The sequence below is a fragment of the Macrotis lagotis genome, chromosome 2, assembly GCF_037893015.1.
Source record: "Macrotis lagotis isolate mMagLag1 chromosome 2, bilby.v1.9.chrom.fasta, whole genome shotgun sequence".
NCBI classification, from domain to species: domain Eukaryota; kingdom Metazoa; phylum Chordata; class Mammalia; order Peramelemorphia; family Peramelidae; genus Macrotis; species Macrotis lagotis.
In genome coordinates this window covers 301563662-301588891 of record NC_133659.1, presented here as the reverse complement: position 1 = coordinate 301588891, position 25230 = coordinate 301563662, and the positions used below count along the sequence as shown (strand labels likewise).

The following is a 25230-nucleotide window of genomic DNA, read 5'->3' as shown; positions in this document are numbered from 1 at the left end:
GAGATAAAATGGCTACATAATCAAGAACAGAAGATTCTACAGTTAACATTTTCTATTTTGACAAATTGATTCAATTGTTAATTCTGAGAAATTAAGATACAGTATACTTGCATTTCACATCTGAAAATTCTCGCTGGATCAATCCAGTTATTAATAAGTATTTATTGAATACCTAAGATGGGCCAAGTATTGTGTTGGACACTGGGGATGGATATAAAGGTAATGAATGAAACAATCCTAACTCATATATTTTAACAGAGACACAAGATTGTGTTATGTCATCCTTGATTCAAACAGACAATCATCTGAGACTTTCTCCTAATTGGTGTATTCAGTGCTTTGTGTCTGGAAGGAGAGCACAGGGTGGAGTTAATAATGGAAGTGGGAGAAAGTCAGATGGGCTCTTTCAGTTGGCAGTTCTGAGAGAGAAGATACATGATTTCAAATTCCCTTTAGGTCCATGATGGAAAAAAAGACCATAGGAAGAAGTGAAATGTAGAAAAGATGGCAATTTCCATCATGTTTCTATCTTTTTGTTGTTGCTGGGTCACTTTGGTCATGTCCAACTCTCTATGATCCCATCTGAGGTTTCTTAGCAGACATTGGAGTGGTTTGCCATTTCCTTCTACAGCTCATTTTTAAGATGAAAACAGAGGCAAACAGTATTAAGTGCCTTGTCACACAATTGGTGTCTGGATATTTGAACTCAGGAAGGTGACTTGGGGAATATGCCCTTGAGGAAGATCTAGGTGGTAGTTAGTCTCCATCTCTCTGTCTCTGTTTCTTTTTTTCCATCTCTGGACTTAGCTTACTTCATTCTGAACTTATCTTCATTCAATCTGTATTGTCTGGTACATATTTTTAATTAAATGTATACTTTCTCTGATTTTGGTTTACTCTACTGGGATTGAGTTTCTTTCCTATTTGCTATGTGTGTTCATCATGAACCTAGAATTTTGTGGGAAAGGAGGCAAGTCTTTGAAATATGCTTGGGGCAATACCATTCTCATTAGTTTGAATCCAAAATGTACTTAATACACACTAAGATAGAAGATTATGAATAAAAATGGTTAAGAACCCATGATTTTGATTAAATTCTACAAGGGAAGTTGGTACGGAATAGAAAAGAACATTTCAAGAATGAAATCCTAGAGATAAAAATGAAAAGAGCTATTTGTGTAAAGAGAATGAGATAGAACTCATTGACTTAAAGAGTTTTAAAGGACTTGCTAGAAGCTAGATAATACATGATGAATACATGATACAAGATGAATCAGATCAGGGCAAACTCAACTTTGGTGAATCATTGGAAGTGATTGTTGTTCTTTGTTCTTGAAGAGGACCAAAATGACATTACTTTTGTTGGGAGTCAAGTACAGTGTGTCCAACTGTGGCTGATTAGACCGATAGAAACTTGGAAGGCTTTACCATAGTTCAGGTGCAAATAGTCCATGAGAATATTTGCATTTTTTTTTCTTTTGAGCTCCTGCAATTCTGCTTCATTCAAATTGCACAGCACCTTCTCTGATGTGGGCATAACATGCGGACAGTCGTTTGCCAGCGTCTCTGAATCAGATTGATTTCAAAGATCTTCAGAGAGACCTTTAGAATGTCCTTGCATCAGTTCTTCTACATGAAACCACTTGCCTCATGTGAGTTCTGCATAAAATAGAACACTAGACAAATATTATTTGTTATTTGAACAATGTTGCCAGCCCATAGGAATTGCACTTTTGGCAACAGAGTGGGAATGTCTGGAAGTTTAGCTTCAGAAAGGTGATCTTGAAAATCTTCCTAAGACCATTCAAGTGGGAGAGATCCAGTTTCCTGGTGTGGACATGGTATACTGTCCAGGTTTCACTGGTATACAATAACAACCATGCTTCCTTCAACCCCATGAAAGCATTGTCTCCAGAACCCGAGCAAGCATGCCATCTTGAAGCTGACATACAAAACTGATAAACTTCTCTGGGCAACCAAATTTTGACATAATTTTCCATAAGCCTTCATGACTGATAGCATCAAAGACTTTGGTCAGATTAATGACCATTGTGTACAAACCACTGTTCTACTATCCTGGCATTTCTCCTGGGACAACAAATACTTTATTAATCATTTCTCAACCTTTTCTGAAGTTACACTGGCTTTCAGGTGGAGCAACCTATCAAGGAGGAATCTGGCAAAAGGTTTGCCCACAATGGCAAAGAAAGATTGCCACCCTCCTCATCCCAGTCAATAATTGTCACAGGACAATCTATTTCTTTTTACCTTTAAAGAGATGCACAATGGAGGCATCATTGATTTCCTAGAGGATAAGCCCCTTCTTGCTATATGATGCAGAAGATTTCAGTCATTTTTGTACGAGCCATGGACCCTTACCTTGTAAATCTTGTAAATCTCAGCTGAAATAGAACCATCGATAAGAAATTTGCCACCCAAGGGGAGCCTAATGGCATTCAAAGCAACTTCTTCAGTTGGAAATTCAGCTGGAGGGAATTGCCTTCAACTTCAGTGGCTTGGACATTGATAGATGACAATCTTTTGAGAACACTATGGAAGTGTTCAATCCATTTCTCCAGGATCATGTCTCAATGTGGCTCCATCAGCACTGAGTAGTTGAGATGCACCGTAGGTCTCTGACCCATAAATAACCTTCAAGGCATCATAGAAGCACTGTGGATTGTTACTATCAGAAAAAAAAACAACTGAATTTCATCTAAGTCAATGATCCTGCATCTCTCTCAACTTCATGTTCAATTTATTTTTGATGGAATTAGTGAAATATTGCCCTCTTGGAGATGGATGGACTCGCCTGCTGGCAAACTAGCCAGCTTCTGTTTTCCCTCATCATTTTCATCAAATTTGATGTTTTGAGTTCTGAAAGCAAATGTAGTGTGTCATACACCAAATCTCTCAAAGCTGCTGGCTCCTTTTCTGCTCCATTGTTGCCAACTGTGTTGGCTTTCTCTCCAAGTTAGCAATAAGTATTCCTACTCAGAGAAACACTCTAAGCTTTTGACATTAATTGTAGTCATTTTGCCTTAGGGTTTAGTTTGGAGAGGATAGAGGATGAGTCTATGATAAGCCCAGCACTCTGCTTCACACATTGCCTTCTTCACTCTCACATCCTCTTGGTCTCTTCTCCTTACTATCACAGACTCTATTAAATATTTGCTGCAAGGTAGCATCCACAACACTTTGTTTTTAAATAAATGTAAAAACCGTGTTGGTGATGAGAAGGCTGTGAGGTAGTCTTTAGTAATAAGTGACCATTACTGTTGTTGTTTCCGACTCCATTTCTTCCAAGGACTCTTGGCCAAGTCTGTTGGTCATAAAGTCTTGAGGTCACCCAGAATTATAAGCTTATATTTTTTTTCAGAACATTGATGATGAGGATTCTCTATGTCTTTATATAATGATTCTTTGATAACTGCCCCCCCCATCATGGTTCATCATGGTTAAGAGTATGGTATTGCAAGTAGTAATCACATTGTCATTTCGTTTCTTAGATTATGATACTTCTTTACACCAAGGCCACTTCAGGAAAAAAAAAACATGTATTTAGCCCTGCATTCAGTAAGTCTAACAAGGACTCTGTCAAGAATCTTGCCAGCAATGACTAAGAGACAGTCTTATTTCCCTCAGGGCTACTATCGGGATATGAAAACTGCTGAGCTCTCTGGCAACAAGAATTGTTCATCTTTCAGGTCTACTGGATTTCATGTTGCCCATAAGTGTGTACATATTCCATGTACTGATGGTGAGTGGAATTACCTTTGCAAAAGTTTCAGCACTTTTATGTGTATGTATTTGGATTTGGATTTGTGTGTGTGTGTGTGTGTGTGTGTGTGTGTGTGTGTGTGTATGTTTCAAATATAGGGGGGTGAGCAGGTAAGGGTGGGGTGAAACAGACAATTCTTAGGCACCTTTTCTAACCCGTTCCTTCCTCATACCAGGAAATGAGCACAGCAGTCCTTAAAAAAAGGCTACTCAGAACCAGAAGAACATTGTATATCTTTAACAGCAACATGGGGTGATGATCAACCTTAAAGGACTTGCTCATTCCATCAGTGCCACAATCAGGCATAATTTTGGGGTATCTGCAATGGAGAATACCATCTGTATCCAGAGAAAGAATTGTGGAATTTGAACAAAGACATTTAATTTTTACCTTTAATTTAAAAAAAACACTGTCTTACTATGTAATTTTACTATTACCTTTAATTTAAAAAAAAGCTGTCTTACTATGCAATTTTGCTATATCTTATACTTTATTTTTTCTTCCTTAAGGATATGATTTCTTTCTCATCTTCAACTTAGATCAATATATTCCATGCAAACAATGTAAAGGCTAACAGACTACCTTCTGTGGGGGGGGAGGGAAGCAAGATTGGGGGAAATAAAATTCAAAATAAATAAAATCTTTCTTTTATAAACAAAAAACAAAAAAGGCTGCTCAGACCCCTTGGAGGCTGCTGAAACCCACTGCTATGTCACTCCAATGAGAAGATTACCCTATGGTCAGGGTTACCTCTGTGTATGGTTTGACTACAGTTCCCATTGTATCTGAACTCGCTTCTTCTTCACTTGCCTGTTACCACAGGACTCTGAAGTAAGTAAAAATGGTATGAGTGGTGTCATATTAGTAATGTAGGGTAGGGTGGAGGAGAGAACTACAGTAGGAGACACAGTGGTATTGTTAGGTGAGATATGATCACTTGATTTTTTGTTTTTGCTTAATTAATTTTTCTTACAACTGAAGAGTTCAGTTTGGAAGGGGATGTAGGTATATAAATATATTAGGTAATAACTATGGTATAAAATCAAAGGAATCAAAATTTTTAAAAGAACAAATATAATGTTACAAATATTGTTAAAGAATAATAATGATTAATCAATAATGCAATTGTAATGTATGTGTATTATTTTTATTTATGTTGCTAAACATTTTCCAATTACCACTTAAACTGATTCTGATAGCATTGTAATTCATGACTAAAACTTCTGACTTAAAACATCAATGAATTCTAAAATACCTCCAACAAATGGTTATTGAACCTTCATTTGGAGACTGGAGTATTTTTTAAAGTATTTTTAAAAAGATATTGGAAAGAAAAGGATAGTTTGATGATAAATGACAAAGTTATTTCTCATATTTTGTTTGTTTTCTCTACCAAGGCAAGTAATCTCTGGACTAGATTAAGTGAGATGAGAGAACAAAAGTGCTTAAGAGTGAGTTACAACAAGAGATCTATAGGGAGAGAGTAAAAGATTATATGGCTTCCATTGACAGGTTAAAGTCAACAAGCTCAGGGGAGCTATCAATAGTGTATGAGTAGGTGGATATAAAATTGTTGGGCCACACTCAGTGACCACTGAAAGATTCTGAGGAATTAGAAAAGCAGCATAAGTCTCAAAATAGCAAATATTGGAATTTCCAAGAAAAAGAGTCTGCAAATTATAGATTATTAAGTCTGAACATACTGCCTATACTTCCATAATAGGAAGTGATGTAAGAATAGGGTTAACAGGCAGGAGAATTAAGAAGGAACTAAAACAAAATTCTAGAATTATAAGAATAGTTGGTGAACACAGAGAAATGGAAGTGGTGGTCACAAAGACCCAGCACAGCTCCATCAAGAACCGATCATACAAGATTAATTTTAATGTCCTTTCTTCTACTGGCTTCCTAGAATGGTAGACAAAGTTTAATTAGATATATATTTACCTAGATTCTGGCAAAACATTTTAAAAAGTCACTAATGTTATTTTTGTGGACAAAATTATTAATGATTCAGTATCAAATTGAATGTTTATTTCCAGGGAAGAACTCCAGGAATCTATGGTTGGACTAGCACTGTTTCACATTTCTGAAAGTGACCTGGTTAATGGGAGAGATTATGTGTTTATTAAGTTTTCAGATAATACAAAGTTGGGGGGGGGTGTGCTAACACATTGGATGATGGTTAGCCTTAAAGAAGGTCTTTATAGGGCAGAATGTTGAACCAAAGTAAATAGAATGAAACTGAAAATATTCTATTTCGGGAGTACAAAATGGAGGAGACAAAATAGAAGTTCATTTGGTGGATTGTGAAGCTTACTCTCATTTAACAGTGTAATATGGCAGCCAAAGAGCAACAACAATATAATTGTAAACTGCATCATGAGATATGTTTTTTAGTTTTTAGAAAAAAGATAATCATACTTTGAACAGGTCAGAAAATATCTAGGATTCAGTTCTAAGTATCAAATTTTCAAAGTAGATAGCCTCCAGAAGAGAAGTTAAATGTCATATGAGTGTCAGGAGAAGGAATGAGAATGTTTAGCCTAGAGAAGTCTTAGGAAGCAAAATTCAGTTTTCTTTACATATGTGAGAGGGATGTCCAATAAAATAATTTGGTTTCTACCCAGTATAAGAGGTCAGAACTATGAGCAATGGGGTATATAAGCTATGGAGGGCAGTTTAGTGATGCTATAAGGAATAACAATTACATCTGTCTGCACATGAAATGGATTACTTCTAGAGGCAGCAACTTTCATATTCCTGAAAATATTGAAGGGAAGACTGGATAACCATATTGGAGGTATGTCGTAGAGGGAAGTCCTGCTTAGTTATAAGGATTGGGCTAGATGACTTTGGAGGACTGTTAGAACATGGAAATTTTATAATAATCATTATTTTTTTCGTTCATTGCCATCTAATCTCTCTGATCTGCCTACTCTAATCCACACTGATTCTCAACTAAATAAGATTCCTAATGTCTCAATATGATCACTTCTCAGTTCAAAACTTTCAGTGACTCCCAAAGAGTCTTTTCAAAAATACAAATTTCTTTTCTTAATAGTTGAGGCAATGACATTAAAGCTATAAATTCACTTTCAAGCTACTTTTCCAGATTTAAAACTATTTCTCTTTGTTAATTCTCAATTATAGGAAAACTGGAATACTCATTATCCCGTGCTACTCTGTCCTGCCCCTCCATCTATACCTTCCTTCCTTCAACTTTAAATAAGGAACAAACAACAATCATGTCTGTTACTGAAAACTTTTACTTCAAATTCCAACTATGTTCCTACCTCCTTGTGGAAGCCTTCCTGATTCCCTCAGTTGAAAGTTATCTTTCTTTGTAAAAATTTCTTTTAGCCCTTTGGAAATCTATTTACCTAATAACATTTATACTTATTTTTGTACGTTTTATCTCCCCCAGTCAAATGTAAGTTACTTGAGGGTAATTATGGTACTTTATTCAGAAAACTCTTGTGTTTGTGCCTCTTCTTAGTGTGGAGGTAATTTTGAGTATTAGAAGGCAAATATGGGAAATAAACTCTCTGGTGGTGCTGATATGTAAAAGGGTTTTGTGCACAGCCTTAAGAACAGACTGATGAGGGCTCTAGGGCTAATTTATGGAGGTAATCATAATATGATGCTGATGATGATGATCCATGATGATGGATAGCATTTTAAGATTTACAAAATGCTTTTAACATGTTGCCTCATTTTATCTTTTTTTTAAAGTGTTAAGAAGAAAGAGACTCATTACACCAGAAGTTGGACTTCTAGGTAATGAATTCTTTGGTCATGAATCAAAATGAACCCTAGGTTATACCTTTCTCTACATCCAAAGTATTAAGTTGCATAACTGTAGAAAAGTATGTAGAAAGTACAAAGAGTCATGGTTTTTAGGCTATTTCTGATCACTAAACAATCAGTACTCAATGTAATATCTAGCAAAGTGACATACTATTAAAGAAATTAAACCACAGCTATAGGTGCACTCTCACTTCAAATGAAACAAAAGAAAACTCAAAAGGAACCCATGACTAAATTGAATGAGGCTCATAGGAAAATAAAGGAGAATAAAAGAAAATAAAGGTGGTTGAGTTGGTTCACTGTATTTGTAAGGGTAAAAGATAGAAAATTATTTCATGAGATTATTTCACCAAAGTGAATGGAAGTTTAATGAAAATAATTGGAAAATGGTGTGAATATCTGTTACAGGGAGTGAAGTAGATAAATTGTTATGAAGAGCCTGATGAAATACTTAAAACCAACTCAACATGAACCTCAATGACTTAATAATTTCAACGTGAATTTCATTGAACATAAAACTGTTTGCAATGAGCAAGATCCTATTCTAAGTTTTGGGGATACAAAGGTGAAAAAATGAGAGGAAAATATTCTATTCTTGAGAAGTTTTCCATCTCCATATAAAATATAATGTGTAGATAGTATATAAATATGAACTATTGAAAATGGAAGAAATGAAGTTAAGCGTGACATAAAATCTTGGCATAAATGTTTTAGACAGAATCAAAAAACGAATGGCATCAAAGTCCTGTAGCCTATGTATAAACCTCACAACTTCAATAATTTTTACAAGTATAAGATCTTAGAATAGTTCAGCAGAAACATTAAATCAGTTATTGATGATGGAGTTGTTTCAGAAATGATTATCAGAGAGTAGTCAAATTACCAATTAGTTATTAAAAGGAAAATAATGAAAACTACATAATTGCATCAGGTTACTGCATAAAACATAATTGCCAACTCAAACTACTTAAATAAACTATGAATTCTAAAAAACTGGAAAAGAAAAGAAAAATGCTCATCTATCACCATTATTTTAGAAAAGTTTCACCAAATACAAAAAACCATAACAAATATCGAAATTGCTTCACAAAGAACACATACTCTCTTTGTTCATAAAAGATATAGGAGTTAAGAGCCATCATAGAAATTTCATTTGTAAAGAAAACAGAATCAAGGACAATCTGTTATCTTATGAAAATTATGATCAATATTATCTTATAATATTACGTGATAAAATACTGGCAAGCAGTTAAGCAATAATAAATCTGGTATGATATCAGGCTGAGTTAGATTTATGTTGAAAATATTTGTACATTAAATTAAAAGACAACAAATATATGTGATAAAGAGCAAGTTTACTCTTTTATTTGTGTTAATCCATTCTCACAGGTTCTAATAATGGAATTTTGACATTGGGTTCAATCTTAATATATCATATATAATATTTATGTGCATTTTTATTTGTATACATTTTAACAATATATGTTTCCATGTATTATATATGTATATGTATAATATATTTGTAAAAATATGTATTATGTTGTAAAAACAAAAATAAGGGACAAATGATATTATTTATAAACACATGAAAATTAGTAGTATTATAATGCAAGAAAAAGCAGTTAAGCAACAAATTATACACACATATGCAAAAGCATATAGTAGCAGTAAATATATACATACAGTAGTAATTTTGCTGCTGAGTCATTTTAGCTGTGTCTGTCTCTCTGTAAGTGTATTTGAGGCTTTCTTGGTAAAAATATTGGAGTAGTTTGACATTTCCTTCTCCAGCTCATTCATAGATAAGTTAAAGAGTTAAGTAACTTGATCAGGGTTCACACATCTAGTAAAAGTGTCTAAGGCCAGATTTCAATCTGGCCCCAGGGTTTGCTTCCTATCCACTGTGCCATCTAGCTGCCTTAATGATACAGTTATCCCTTCCATATTGCAACTTTCTCCATAGTGGTTTTGATATATCTTTGGACAGAATAAGAATTTAAAGGGGAATTTGGGGGGGGGGTGCTTTATGAAAGCTGCAGATGACACATGAAAGCCATCAGATAGAAAGTTTATTCAGAAATTCATCATCAAATACATGTATAGGATGGTATAAAAGCAGAATATTTTATCTTTTAATAACAATAATTCAGACATCTTTTCTGGTTCAAAGGAAAGATTAAAAATTTAATGCAGATATTCCAGATTATGGGGGTGCCATGTCCCTATGCCCTCTAATATGGAAGGGATAATTGTAATGCTATTTAATATGAAATAGGTAAGGATGGATGTTCCTGATTAAAACATGCAGTGAAAATTTAATGCATGATGATGTAGTAAAATTTAATTCATGAAGATGTAGTAAAGGCAGGGGGACACAAACAACTACAAATACCTTTAAACAATGACTAAAATGCTTGATTCACAGAATCTTCAAAGACAAAGTAGAACCATATTAAAAGACCAAGAAAACTTAGGTCTATGGGAAATTTTGGTTGCATCAGGATGAGAGAGGAGAAGGGTCTTGGACATCACAGACCAGATCCCAGAACACCATGAGCAGGCCTTGGGGTGACTGAATCAATAGCAATTGGAGAGATGGAGAGATAGAGAGAGAGAGAGAGAGAGAGAGAGAGAGAGAGAGAGAGAGAGAGAGAGAAGGATAAACAGGAAAATAGGATAGAGGGAAAATCATTTCTGTGGGAAAAAATTACAATGAGTTTCTCCAATAAAGCCTTCATTGCTCAAATAAATACAAAACTTGATCAAATTGATAAGAATAAGAACTATTCCTCATGAATTAAATGGTCAAAGGATTTGAACAGGGAAGCTTTCAGACAAAGTAATTAAAGTTCTCTATAGTCACTTGAAAAGAAATTTTCTAAATCACTATTGATGAGAAATGCCAATTAAATCAACTCTGAGGGTAGAGCCAAGATGGTAGAGAGAAGCCAGGAACTTCTTTAAGCTCTCCAAGACTTCCCTCAGAAATGACATTAATCAAGCTTCTAAACAGATTTTGGAGCAACAGAATCCACAAAAGAACAGAGCAGAGCATTTTTTAGTTTAATTTATCTAGGAAGGGCTTCAAAAAATGTTTGTTTCACTAGGAAGTGGAGACCTGCACAGGAAGCAGAGAACAGCAAAAGTAGGGTTCAAAGGATGCCAACCGGGAGCTCTCAATCACAGCAGAGGTCCCAACTCAGGAGGCCAATGGCATAGCAAGCCAGCTGGGAAGGCTCCAACTTTGGTGTCTCAGACCCCTGTGTAGCTGGCACAATTGGTATGGATGACCCCCAGTCCAGTTGCTAGTGTTCCCAGTGCAGAAGTTCCGCAAGTAAGCCCCTCATCCAGCACAAGATGTTTGGGACAGTATCCCTGCGACCCAGAAGCAGAGCTCAACATGAGTAAAAAGTCAGAGAAAAACCTTGATGATAGAAGGCAATAGAGATAAGATCACAACACCATCTCAGAAGACAACAGAAGAAAATAATACTACATATAAAGCCCTAGAGGGGAATATGAATTTGTCTCCAGCCCAAAAATACCTCTTGGAAGAGTCAAAAAAGGCTTTAAAAATCAAGTAGAAAAATTTGGAAAAGAAATACAAGTGAAATTCAACATCTTGCAAAAGGAAGGGTAAAAATTGATTGAAGAATTTAAAAATAGTCAAACAAATTAAAAAAAAAAACAGTGCCTGTGAAAATAGGATTGGCCAAATTAAAAAGGTGATGCAAAAGTGAACTGAAGAAAATGATTCCCTGAAAAAGAGAATTAGGCAAATGGAGGCTAATGATTCTTTGAGACATCAAGAATCAGTCAAACAAAATAGGAAAATATAAAATACTGGAAACAAAACTGACCTGGAAAATAGATCCAAGAAAAATAATTTAAGACTTATTGACTATCTGAAAGCCATGATCAAAAAAAGAGCCTGGGACTTCTGGCCAAGATGGCCCTGGGCTAAGATGTCCTGATCTTCCCTCATATATAATATAAAACAAACCTCTAACAGAAATCCGATCGACAAAACCCAGAAAGAGAAGCTAGGAGAACATCTACCTCAAGGTCAGTCTTCTGGGATCATAGGTGTGCTGGACACAGAGAGCAGAGAGCCAGTGGGGGCTGAGTGAGAGCTGGACTAACCTGGGATCAGCTACAGAAGCACTGCCTGTGGGGAGCCAAGGTCCAAGAAACAACTGGGGAGTAGAGGTGTTGGCAGTGGGACTGATGTTCTTCAGCTTTCCAAAAGGGCTGGAGGGCGAGTTCCAGCCTCTATCACCACCTACTAGCCAGACCACCTGGAGTTACTAAACCCAGTGAGTAAAGTCTCAAGGGATTGCAACATGACACCTCTGTGAACCAGCCCCTCCCCCCAACACAAGATCTTAGGAAGATGAAGAAAGACTAGTGGATAAGGGGTCCACAGAAAAAATTCCTAGAAGGTAAAGACCCTAACACAGGGAGACCTAGAACTGCTGAGGGGAAGATGATTTGGTGTCTAACACAGAAAGACTTCCTTGAAGAAATCAGGAAGGAGTTTAAAAATCAACTGGAAAATATGGGAAAAAAACCCAAGAGAAGATCAACACCTTGCAACAAGTAAACAAATCCCAGGAAAATACAATTGGACAAATGCAAAAAAAAAAAAAATAATTCTCTCAAAAGCTCAATTGGTCAAATGAAAAATTCCTTCAAAAATAGAACTGACCATTTGAAAAAAGAGTCACAAGAGGTAAATGAAGAAAATTCTTCTCTAAAAAACGAATGGAGTCTGTGGAAACAAATGACTTCATAAGACAAAAAGAAATCTGTTAAATGAAACTAAAAATAAAAGAAAATATAAAACACCTCATCAGCAAAACTACTGAGAATAGATTAAGAAGAGATAAACTAAGAATTATTAATTTTCCATTGAAGAGGGAAAAAAGCCTGGACTTAATATTTCAGAATTTAGTGACAGAAGACTGCCCTGATATCATGGAACCAGAGGGCAAAATAGTTATTAGTGATAGAAAACTGCCCTGCTATCATGGAACCAGTGGGCAAAATAGTTATTGAAAGAATACATTGATCCCTTGGGTGGCTAGGTGGCATAGTGCATAAAGCACTGGCCTTGGAGTCAGGAGTACCTGGGTTCAAATCCAGTCTCAGACACTTATAATTACCTAGTTGTGTGGCCTTGGGCAAGCCACTTAACCCCATTTGCCTTGCAAAAAACTAAAAAAAAAGAATATATTGATCCCCTCAAGAAAGGGATCCCAAGATGAAACCAACGAATATTGTGGCCAAATTTCAGAACTATCATACAAAAGAGAAAATCCTGCAAGCAGCCAGAAAGAAACAATTTAGATACCAAGGAACCACAGTAAGGATTACACAGGACCTGGTTGTATCAACCAAAAAGCAAGGGAGTTTGGAATGCAGCCAAGAATTCATTATCCAGCAAAACTGAGCCTTCTCTTCCAGAGCAAAAGATGGACATTCAATGAAATAGGAGACTTCCAACTTTTCCTGATGAAAAGACCAGAGCTTAATAGAAAATTGGAACTTCAAACAGGAGACTCAAGAGACACATTAAAAGGTTAAAAAAGAGGGTGTAAAAAAAGAAAAAAAACTGCTATCCAGTAAGATGAAGCTGGCTATATATATATACCTATATGGGAGAAAAACTTTAATAACTCTTGAGAACTGTAACTCTATTAGAGAGAATATATTCCAACCAGAAGTGATGGACAGTCATGACTTATTCATGAAACTGTTATCCAATAAGATGAAACTGGCTATATCCCTACCTGGGAGAAAGACTCTTATAACTCTCAATAATTGTAATTCTATTAGAGAGCATATACTTAGCCAAAAGTGATGGACACTCATGACTTTTCTGTGACTCAGAATGATTTAAAACAATACTTCCTTAAAAGGGGGGGGACAGTAAAGAGATGGGAGGATGGAAGAGACTGAATGGGGTAAATCTCATTACATTAAGAAGCTCAAAGGATATACTGCAATAGAGAAGAAGGGAGGAGGTAAGAACCACCTGAATCTTACTCTTAACAATATTTGGCTTTAGAAACTTATCTTACTTTTCAAATATTAAAAGGGGGAAAGGGGAAGGGGGAGGAAAAGGGGAACTAACAGAAGGAAGAAGGGGCAAAGGGAAAAGGGAAAAAAGGGAAGGGGTTGTATATAGGAGGGCAAACACTGAAGATGATGGTATTCAGAAATAAAATTCTGGGGAATATGGATAAAGGGGATAATACAAACAGAGGGAAGATAACATGGAGGGCAATAAAGAGTAATTATAACTTCAAATATAAATGGAATAACTCTCCCTTAAAACATAAGCAAATAGCAGAGTGGATTAAAAACCAGAATTCTACAATATGCTGCTTACAAGAAACTCATCTGAAGCAGAGAGATGCATATAGAGTAAAGGTAAAAGGTTGGAGCAAAATAATATTTTGCTTCAGCTGAAGTGAAAAAAGTAGGGGGTAGCAATCCTGATCTCAGAAAGAGCAGCTGCAAAAATAGATATTGTTAAAAGATTTAAGGAAGGAAAACTATATCCTAAAAGGTACCATAGACAATAAAGCAATTTCAATACTAAATATGTCTGCACCCAATGTTATAGTATCCAAATTCTTAGAGGAGAAGTTGAAGGAATTACAGGAAGATAACAGACAGCAAAACACTTCTGGTAGGAGACCTCAACCACCTGCTCTCAGATTTAGATAAAACTAATCATAAAATAAACAAGAAGGAAGTTAAGGAGGTAAACAGATTATTAGAAAACCTAGACATCATAGACTTATGGAGAAGATTGAAAGGGGATAGAAAGGAACATATTTTTTCCTGCAATTCATGGCACTTACACAGAAATTGACCATGTACTAGGGCATAAAAACCTAATGATCAATTGCATAAAGGCAAAAATAGTGAATACATCTTTCTCAGATCATAATGCAATAAAAATCACATGCAATATTGGGACAGGGAGAAATAAACCCCAAACTGGAAATTAAATAACGTCTTTTTAAAAGAATGAGTGAATCAAACAACAAATTATAGAAAGAATTATTTTCTCCTAGATAATGACAATAATTAAACAACATACCAAAACCCATGGGATACACTCAAGGTGGCTGTCAGGGGATATATTATCTCTTTAAATGCTTATATGAATAAATTAGAGAAAGAGGAAATCAATGAACTAAATATGCAAATAAAATGAGAGAAAGAAGAAATTAAAACCCCCCAATTAAATAGCAAATTAGAAATTCCAAAAATTAAAGGAAAAATTATTAAAATTGAAAGCAAGAAAACTATTGAACTAACAAATAAAACCAAGAGCTGGTTTTATGAGAAAACCAACAAAACTGATAAAGCTCTAGTCAATTTGATTTAAAAAAAAAAGAAAACCAAATTGCTAGAATCGTAAATGAAAAAGGTAAACTCACCACCAATGAAGAGGAAATTAAAGTAATGATTTGGAATTATTTTGTCCAATCTATGCCAACAAATTTGATAATCTAAGTGAAATTGATGAATATTTATAAAAATATAAGTTGTCTAGGTTAAATGAAGAGGAAATTAAATACCTAAGTAACCCTATTTCACAACAAAGAAATTCAACATGCCATTATTAACTCCCTAAGGAAAAAATCTCCAGGGCCAGATGGATTGACAGGTGAAATCTATCAAACATTTAAGGAGCAACTGGTTACAATTCTATATAAACTCTTTGGAAAAATTGGTGAAGATGAAACTCTGCCTAACTCTTTCTATGACACTAATATGATGCTGATACCTAAACCAGGAAGAATTAAACCAGAGACAGAAAATTATAGACCTATCTCCCTGATGAATATAGATGCAAAAAGCTTAAATAAAATCTTAGCAAAATGCCTACAACAAGGTATCACTTGGATAATACATTATGACCAAGTAGGATTTATCCCAGGAATGCAGGGGTGGTTAAATATTAGGAATACTGTCAGTATAATTAATTATATCAATAACAAACCTATCAGAAATCATGTGATTATATAGATGCTGAAAAGGTTTTTGACATAATACAGCACCCATTCCTACTAAAAACACTCGAGAGCATAGGAATAAATGGATTGTTCCTTAGAATAATAAGCAGTATCTATCAGAAACCATCAACAGGCATTATATGCAATGTGGATAGGCTAGAGGAATTCCCAATGAGATCAGGAGTGAAACAAGGATGCCCATTATCACCACTACTATTCAATATTGTATTAGAAATATTAGCTTCATCAATAAGAGAAGAAAAAGAAACTAAAGGAATTAAAATTGGAAAGAGACAAAACTCATTCTTTTCAGATGACATGATTGTGTACCTAGAGAATCAAAAAATCATCTAAAAATTACTAGAATAATTAGCAATTTTAGCAATGTCACAGGATATAAAATAAACCCTCATAAATCCTCAACATTTCCATATATGACTACCAAGATGAAACAGAAAGAGGTAGAAAGAGAAATCCCAAAGTAACATCAGACAATATAAAATACCCTGGGAGTCTATCTGCCAAGGCAGACTTAGAAACTTTTTGAAAACAATTATAAAACACTTCTCACACAAATAAAATCAGATTTAAATACCTGGGCAAACATCAACTTCTCATAGATAGGTCGGGCTAATATAATAAAAATGACAATTATACCAAAATTAAACTACTTATTTAGTGCCCTACCAATCAAAATTCCAATAAATTACTTTAATGAGTTAGAAAAAATTGTAAATAAATTCGTATGGAGAAACAAAAGTTGAAAATCTCCAGGGATTTAATGGAAAAAGTCAAAAGAAGGTGGCATAGCCCTCCCAGATCTAAAATTATATTATAAAGCATTTAGTCCTCAAAGCTGTCTGGTACTAGCTAATAAATAGAGTGGTAGATCAATGGAATAGACTAGGTCCAATAGCAGGAAATGATTATAGTAATCTGCTATTTGATAAAAACAAAGAGTCCAGCTCTCAGGATAAAACTGTTGGGAAAATTGGAAGTTAGTATGGCAGAATCTTGGATTAGATCAACACCTCACACCCAATATCAAGATAAGATCAAAATGGATACAGGATTTGGACATAAAAAAACAATATTATAAGTAAATTAGGAGATCAAGGAATACTTTTCCTGTCAGATCTATGGAAAGGGAAGCAGTTTATGACCAAGGAAGAGATGGAGAACATCATTAAAAACAAACTAGACAATTTTGATTACTTTAAATTAAAAAGTTTTTACATAGACAAAATCACTGCAACCCAGATCAAAAGAAATGTAGAAAATTTGGACTCATTTCTAAGACATACAGAGGACTCATTTCTAAGACATACAGAGAACTGAGTCAAATTTAAAAGAAAAGACAAGCCATTCCCTAATTGACAAATGATCAATGTATATGCAAAGGCAATTTACAGATGAGGCAATCAAAGCAATCCACAGTCATATGAAAAATTGCTCTAAATTACTATTAGAGAAATGCAAATTAAAGTATCTCTGAGGTACCACCTCACACTTCTAAGACTGGTCCATATGATCAGAAAGGACAATGATCAATGTTGGAAGGGATGTGGGAAATCTGGGACATTGTTGGTAGAGCTGTGAATTCATCCAACCTTTCTGGAGAGCAATTTGGAATTATGCCCAAAAGACAACAAAAATGTGCATACCCTTTGATCCAGCAATACCACTATTTTGTCTATAACCTGAAGAGATTATGAAAAAAGGTAAAAATATCACTTGTACAAAAATATTCATAGTAGACCTGTTTGTTATGACAAAGAATTGGAAATGAAGTGAATGTCCTTCAACTGGGGAATGGCTTAACAAACTGCGTTTTGTGTGTGTGTGTGTGTGTGTGTGTGTGTGTTTGTGTGTTTGTGTGTATTTGTGTGTGATGTAAAACTATTGTTCTATTAGAAACCAGGAGGGATGGGAATTCAGGGAAGCCTGGAAAGATTTGCATGAACTGAAACTGAGTGAGATGAGCAGAACCAGAACACTATACACCCTAACAGCAACATGGGGGTGATGATCAACCTTAATGGACTTGCTCCTTTCAACAGTGCAACAATCAGGCACAATTTTCGGGTATCTGCAATGGACAATGCTATCTGTATCCAGAGAAAGAATTCTGGAGTTTTAAAAAGACCAAAGACTATTACTTTAATTAAAAAAACTTTATCTTATTATGTAATTTTGCTATCTTTTATATTTTATGTTTCTTCCTTAAATATATGACTTCTCTCTCATCACATTCAATTTAGATCAATGCAAAACATGGAAATCATGTAAAGACTGACAGACTACCTTTTGTGGGGGGTGGGGGAGGGAAGCAAGATCAGGGGGAAAAATTTCAAAATTCAAAATGAATAAAATCTTTCTTTTAAAAAAAAGAACCTGGACAACATCTTTCAAGAAATCATTAAGGAAAACTGCTAATATCATAGAACCAAAAGGCAAAATAACTATTGAAAGAATTCATCAATGACCTCCTGAAAGGGATCTTAATGTGAAAAATCCAATACTGTAACCAAATTCCAGGATTATCAGGTCAAGGAGAAAAGACTACCAGCAGTCAGAAAAAAAAACCACTCAAATACCAAGCAACCATGGTCAGCATTACACAGGTCTAGGTTGCATTAACATCAAAGGATCCAAGGTTCTAGAATATGATAGTCTGGAGGGCAAAGGAGCTTGGATTACAACTGAGAATCAACTAGTAGCAAAATTGAGCATACTATTTTAGGGGAAAAGATGGCTATTTAATGAAATAGTGACTTTCAAAATTTTCCTAATTGAAGTATCAGAGAGGAAACAGAGAATCTGGTCTTCAGACATAAAAATGTAAACAGGAGAAAAGAAAAATAATGCTATTCAAAAAGGTTAAATGGATTGTATCCCTACATGGGAATATGATACAACTCTTGAGAACTGTGTCTCTATTAAAAAATATATTGAAGACAGAAGGCATGAGATCATCAGTTGATTTTGATAGGATGAGATAAAAAATAAGAGTAAAGACTTAAAAAAGGGATTGTATTAGGAAGGAAGGGGAAGGGAGAATGGGGTAAATTACATGAAGAGGAAATAAACCTATTACAGTAGGGGGAGAAAAGGAGGTCAGGTAAGAATTGCTTGAATTTTTCACTGAATTTGGCTCAAATAGGGACTAATACATATAACTCTCCTGCAAGTAATTAGGAGGGAAAAGAGATGGGGAAGTAAGGAGGAACTGATAGAAGAGTAGATTGAAGAGGGACAGGGTAAAAAAGAGAAACAAAAGTATAAATGAAGGGAAAATTATGACAGAGGGTAATACAGAGTTATTGAACATAACAGTGAATGTAAATAGGATGTGGAATCCTACAATATGTCATTTATAAGAAACATATTTGAAACAGAGAGATAAACACAGAGTAAAGGAAAAAGACTGGAGCAGAATATATTATGCTTCAGCAAAAGAAAAAAACAGATTTCATTAAAAAGGGATAAAGAGGGAAACTAAAGAGGGAAACTACATCTTCCCAAAAGTAACAAAGATAATGAAATAATGCTAAAATACTAAATAATATACTAAACTATATGCACTAAGTAGTATACCATCCAAATTCTTAGAGGAGGAAATAAACAAGTTGGAGGAAGACACAGGTCACAAAATTATAATTTTAGAAGTTAACTGTGATCAAACTCTTTAGTTTGGGAATAATAAAGAATATACTTTCTTCTCTATGGTTTATGGCACCAACACAAAAAATGACCATGCACTAGGGTTATATAAAAACCTCATAATCAAATGAAGAAAGGCAAAAATATTAAATGTATCCTTTTCATATCATGGTGCAATAAAAATCATGTGTAATTAAGGGAAAATATAGCTCTATATGCTTTACATAAAAAAAACAGAGAAAAAGGAGATCGGTGAAATGGGCATGCAACTAAAAAAGCTAGAAAAAGAACAAATTAAAATTTAAATACCAAATTAGAAATTCTGAAAATCAAAGATTAATGAAAGTAAGAAAACTACTGAACTAATAAATAAAACTAAAGTTAGTTTTCTGAAAAAACTCAGTAATATACATAAGTTACCAATATTAAAAATGAAAACGGTGTATTCACCACTAATGAGAAAATGAAAGTAACAGTTAAACACTACTTTGCCAAACTATTTGCCAATAAATCTGTCAATCTAAGAGAAATGGATATTAAAATTTAAATTGCCCAAATTAACAAAAGAAATAAAATACTTAAGAAAAGAACAAGCCATTAAGAATTCACAAGTGAATTCTACTAAATATTTAAAGAACAATTAACTCCAATTCTATATAAACTATTTGAAAGAAAAAAAAAGGTGAGATACCCAAACCAGAAGAGTTGAAACAGAGAGGAGACAACTCAAGAAATATCCTCCACAAACTCCAAAAAGAGAAGGGATTCCCTAACCATAGGAGGGTCTCTAAGTACCACTGTTTGCAGATGACATTATGCTGAATTCATCAATCCCTCAAACATTATATTCTCTTCCTGATAATTTATAGATATAGATATAGATATAGATATATAGATAGATATAGATATAGTTGCTCAGGAAACTAACTTTCCCTTCAAGAACAAAAGTGTACTGAGACCAGAAACAAGTAGGAGGAATCTGTTCAAGGTTTTCAGTTTCAATGTCCCAAGCTACTTTGGGTGAAAATAGTATGCATACTATTTGCATAATATATGAGTGTGTTCATATATACATATATATGTTTATGTGTATATATTTATAACTATTCATAAATACACACAAATAAATACATGCATTTATATAATGAGTCTTCCCAATAGAAGGTGATGTCTTTGACATTCAAACTCTCATTTTTTTCCTTTACATCTCTAGTACATTTAAGGGAGGATGGGTTTACAAATATTCATTTCCAAAGGACAGGCCCACAGAATTTACCCTTGATTCCATTCCCCTTATGCCAATCTTTTCAAGTACCAAACAATCTCCCTCATCTCTGATCTTAAATTTCCCTCTACCAATTAGTTCTGTCTCTACTATGTACAAATATCTCCCCAAGTCAACTACCAACCTCACAAAACTCCTAACTGAACTAAATGCCTCTCTCTCAAGTCATTGCTATTTCTCCATCTTTTCCCACCCACTTCTATTGTCTCTACTTATTTACCTTGTCTGGCTTCCAGCCCATTCAGTAAAGTGATGCTGTTCTTTTCAAAGCTATGATTTCTTAGCTATCAACTTTCTGATTTACCTTACCTCTCCCCTTTCCTCCAGTATATTCTTTTTTTTTATCTTTTTTGCAATGCAAACGGGGTTAAGTGGCTTGCCCAAGGCCACACAGCTAGGTAATTAATAAGTGTCTGAGACCAGATTTGAACCCTGGTACTCCTGACTCCAGGGCCGGTGCTTTATCCATTACGCCACCTAGCCACCCCCTCCTCCAGTATATTCTACTCTTTTTTTTTCCTCTAAATTTTCATAACTTCATCTGTCCCTTTACTGGATCATCATCCATGTGATGCTCAGTAACCTCAGCAGACCCCAAGGGTCAAGTCCTGGGCCCACTTTCTATTTTCATCAGCTTCCATAGATTTAATCATCTTTATCCAAACCTAACCCTCTACTAAGCTCCAACTCCTTGGTGAACATCTCAAACTGGATTACACCAGAGACATTTTTAAACTCAAAAAGACTAAAGCAGAAGTTTATTGTTTTTCCCTTAAGCCTCCCATGTCCCAATATTTCCAATTTCTGTCCAATACTATCATCAGTCATCCTTCCATTCCCCCAGGTTCTCAACCTTGGAAACATCCTTGAGACTCTTGGTTAACCCTCATCCCATATATCCAAGCATCCCTTTCTTTTCCTTGTATAGCTACCACCCCATATCAGACCTTAATATCTCACCCTGGCATTATTTCAGTAGCTCCCTAATAATCTCCCACCCAGCTGCAAGAGTGATTATACAAAAGTATAATTTTGACTATTATTTGCTTCATGAACAATCTCCAGAAGCCAAACCATTATGTTTAGGATCAAATCCTCTGGTTCACATTTAAAAATCCTTCACATTATGGTAAATTAAAAAGCTTTTGCACAGAAAAAAGCACTGTAACCAAGATCAAAAGAAATGTAGTAAATTGGTAAATAATTTTTATGACTAGTATTTCTGACAAAGAACTCATTTCTAAAATATATAGAGAACTGAATCAAATTTTTAAAAAAGGCAAGCCATTCCCCAATTGACAAATGGTCAAATGATATACAAAGGCAATTTTTGATTGGATGAGGAAATCAAGGCAATCTATAGTAATATGAAAAATTGATCTAAATAATATTTATTAGAAAAATGTAAATTAAAGCATCTCTGAGGTACCAACTCACACCTCTCAGACTGGCCAATATGACCAGAAAGGACAGTGATCAATACTGGAAGGGATGTTGGAAATCTGAGACACTAATATATTGTTGGTGGAGCTGTGAACTCATCCAACCTTTCTGGAGAGCAATTTGGAATTATGCCCAAAAGACAACAAAAATGTGCATACCCTTTGATCTAGCAATACCTCTACTGGGCTTATACCCTGAAGAGATTATGAAAAAGGGTAAAAACATCACTTGTATAAAAATATTCACAGCAGCCCTGTTTGTGGTGGCAAAGAACTAGAAATTAAGTGAATGTCCTTTAATTGGGAAATGGCGTAATAAACTGTGGTATATGTATGTGATGGAATACTATAGTTCTATTAGAAAATCAGGAGGGATGGGAATTCAGGTAAGCCTGGAAGGATTTGCATGAACAGATGCTGAGTGAGATGAGCAGAATCAGAAAAACACTGTATACCCTAACAGCCACATGGGGGTGATGATCAACCTTGATGGACTTCCTCATTACCAACAGGGCAACAATCAGGCACAATTTTGGGATATCTGCTATAGAGAATGCCATCTGTATCCTAAGAAAGAATTGTGGAGTTTGAATAAAGATGATCTATTACCTTTGATTTTTTTAAAAAAGTTATTATGTAATTCTGCTATATCTCTACTTTGTGTTTCTTCCTTAAGGATATGATTTCTCTCTCATCACATTCAACTGAGATCAATGTATACCATGGAAACAATGTAAAGACTAACAAACTGCCTTCTGTGGGGAGGGGGAGGAAAACAAGATTAGGGGGAAATTGTAAAATTCAAGATAAATAAAATCTTCCAAAAAACAAAAATAAAACAAAATAATAAAAAAATAAAAATCCTTCACAATCTAGTTCCAACCTTTGGAGCAAAGGCCATTCCTTCATATACTCAATGGTCCAGCCAAACATCACTTCTGCTTGTGGCTTGGGGGCAACATTCAGTCCCTTATCTCTCTGATTTTTTTCTAACCCCACAAGCCTGGAATATATTTTCTCCTTATCTAAACCTCCTTAGTTTCCTTCCAAGCTCAGATCAAGTGACACCTCTGGCTTTAGACCTTTCCTCATCTCCCAATGACCAATAATCCACCACCCTCCAACACAAATTACATTAGAATCTTTTTTGTATTTTATTATTTCTATATGTATATGTTTTCTCAGATAAAATGTGAGGTTCTCAAGGGTAGGAACTGCTTCATTTGTGAATTTTCTGTAACAGTATAGAAGGCATTGAAAAATGCTTGTTTGACTTATGCTGAAGAAGAACAACATAATAGAATATCCTATTTGTGTAGTCCGGATAAGTCATGAAGTGAAGTTGAAATATAATTGGACAGCCAAGTGTTGTGCTCATAGTTACGAAATCTTAGGAGAACTAAGGAAAGCATTCAGTGAGTCAGGAAGATTTGCGCTGGAGGATTTACAGCAATCATACAGAATATAAATATAAAAGCCTAGATAGGTTATAATCTGCCGTTATTTTAGAGAGATTACTTAAATAATTATTCTTCTTCCCACATTGACACTAGAGGCAATGAGTGATAGGCAGAAAGAAATATAACAGAGTAAGTTAAAATCACATTTTATTACAGAAAGGGTCAAGAAAACAAAAAATCTGATTTATCACTACCACTATAATGTTCATAATGTCATTCTTGGTTACTAAAATAGTACTTCAGCAGCCAAAAGGGACATATGTAGCTAAATCATAAGGTATGTTGGCATAATTCACATGACATTTAAAAAAATAAATATATGTATAATAAAATTCAATTAATTCTTGGACCCATTTAATGAATAAACAGAATGAAAGTTAAAAAGACCTGGTTTTGCTTTACCATGTCCAGGTAAACAAATACCAGTTCTTTCAAAAAGAACATTTATTTTTAAATGAACAAGAATTTAGAAGACAGTTTTCTAAGAAAGTCTGAATAGCATCTAATATGCAATTACATATTAGCAGAACCTACCAAATTAATACCTCGGATGATCAATATGTCAGAAAAATGAGAGTGACTGTATAAGACATGGTAAATATATTTGAGAAAAAAATTAGCACTATTGTGCAAAAACCAATGATACACAAAGTATCTGGTCATATAAAATCTGTACCTATATCAAAGAGTGCTAGAAGGGTACCCTTTAGCCAAGATCATTCAACAAAAAGTGACACTATGAAGAAAAATTACATTTGTAAATCTTACTTTCTGGCATCATTCTGAATCTGTTGGCAATCCTTTTCCATTTCACTTGCAATTAATGCCTCAGTAACAATGTTATTCTTAGTATGAATTTTGCTGTTCTTACTTCCTTTTCTCTTCCTCTGGTCTTTATTTACTTTCTCAATATGCTTGTGTATGCAAGACAGATTTAATAATCCAGAGTCACTGCTGTCAGCTTCCAGAAAATTCTGTGTATTTTGATTTACCCCAATAATGAATTGGTTGTTTTGCTGTAGACTGTTACTGGCTGTTTGTTTAAAATTATCTTGCTGTTCTTCTGATTGGTCTCTCATCATGATATTTAAATTTTCACCTTTATCAATGATTCGGAAATCTCTATGTTCATGAACATCTCTGTACTCATTACTCAGTTTCATCAGCTCATTAAAATAGCAGCAAAAATTTTCTAAAGCATCCAAAGACTGCATATTTCTGAAAAATAAATAATAAAAAGTATTTAGCAATAATAAACAGAAGAAACTGTTACAATTTAAATTTAATACATGCAATGATTTCCGTAGATATTAGAAATTTATTTAGGTTTGATTACTTTTTAAGATCTCATTTTTCATAAAAATAGATGAGACAAATGTTTAGTTGTCTTATATTTTTTTGAACAAATGAAGGAGAAAGAGCCAAGCCTTCACAACTATAAACATCAGATGCAGATAGAAAGCCTTATGAGGATAGCTGCTGCCTAAATTTGGAGAAGCTATTTATGAAATAAACTTGAAAGAGTTTCCAACATTGAATCTTGCCATGCAAAATATTTTTATTGGACTTTTAAATAAAGGACTGATGTTATGGGAAAGGTTTTCCCCCATTTTTCACTTGAAGGAGAATTCACTTGAAAACATTCACATACTTTAACACAATATTAAGTTTATAAATTTAAACAAACTAAATTTCAAAATGTTTGGTAAAATCATCAACTGTTTTATTTGTTTTAAAGATTTTCTCAGTGTAT

At 34.5% G+C, this 25230-nt stretch overlaps 1 protein-coding gene and 1 long non-coding RNA gene across 4 annotated transcripts in view; one reads left to right on the top strand and one right to left on the bottom strand.

Moving 5' to 3' along the window:
- The window catches only part of LRRIQ1 (leucine rich repeats and IQ motif containing 1), a 252049-nt gene that overhangs the window by 128796 nt on the left and 98023 nt on the right, over positions 1-25230 (bottom strand). For all 3 annotated transcript variants that reach the window (XM_074226532.1, XM_074226531.1, XM_074226533.1), the window contains exon 16: positions 24246-24695. In XM_074226532.1, coding sequence (XP_074082633.1) covers positions 24246-24695 — 450 coding nt within the window. The remainder of the gene's footprint in view (positions 1-24245; positions 24696-25230) is intronic.
- Positions 5593-25230, top strand: part of LOC141515171 (uncharacterized) — a 38542-nt gene continuing 18904 nt past the window's right edge. Inside the window, exons 1-2 of the long non-coding RNA XR_012476234.1 lie at positions 5593-5697; positions 6525-6584. This is a non-coding gene — a long non-coding RNA (uncharacterized LOC141515171). The remainder of the gene's footprint in view (positions 5698-6524; positions 6585-25230) is intronic.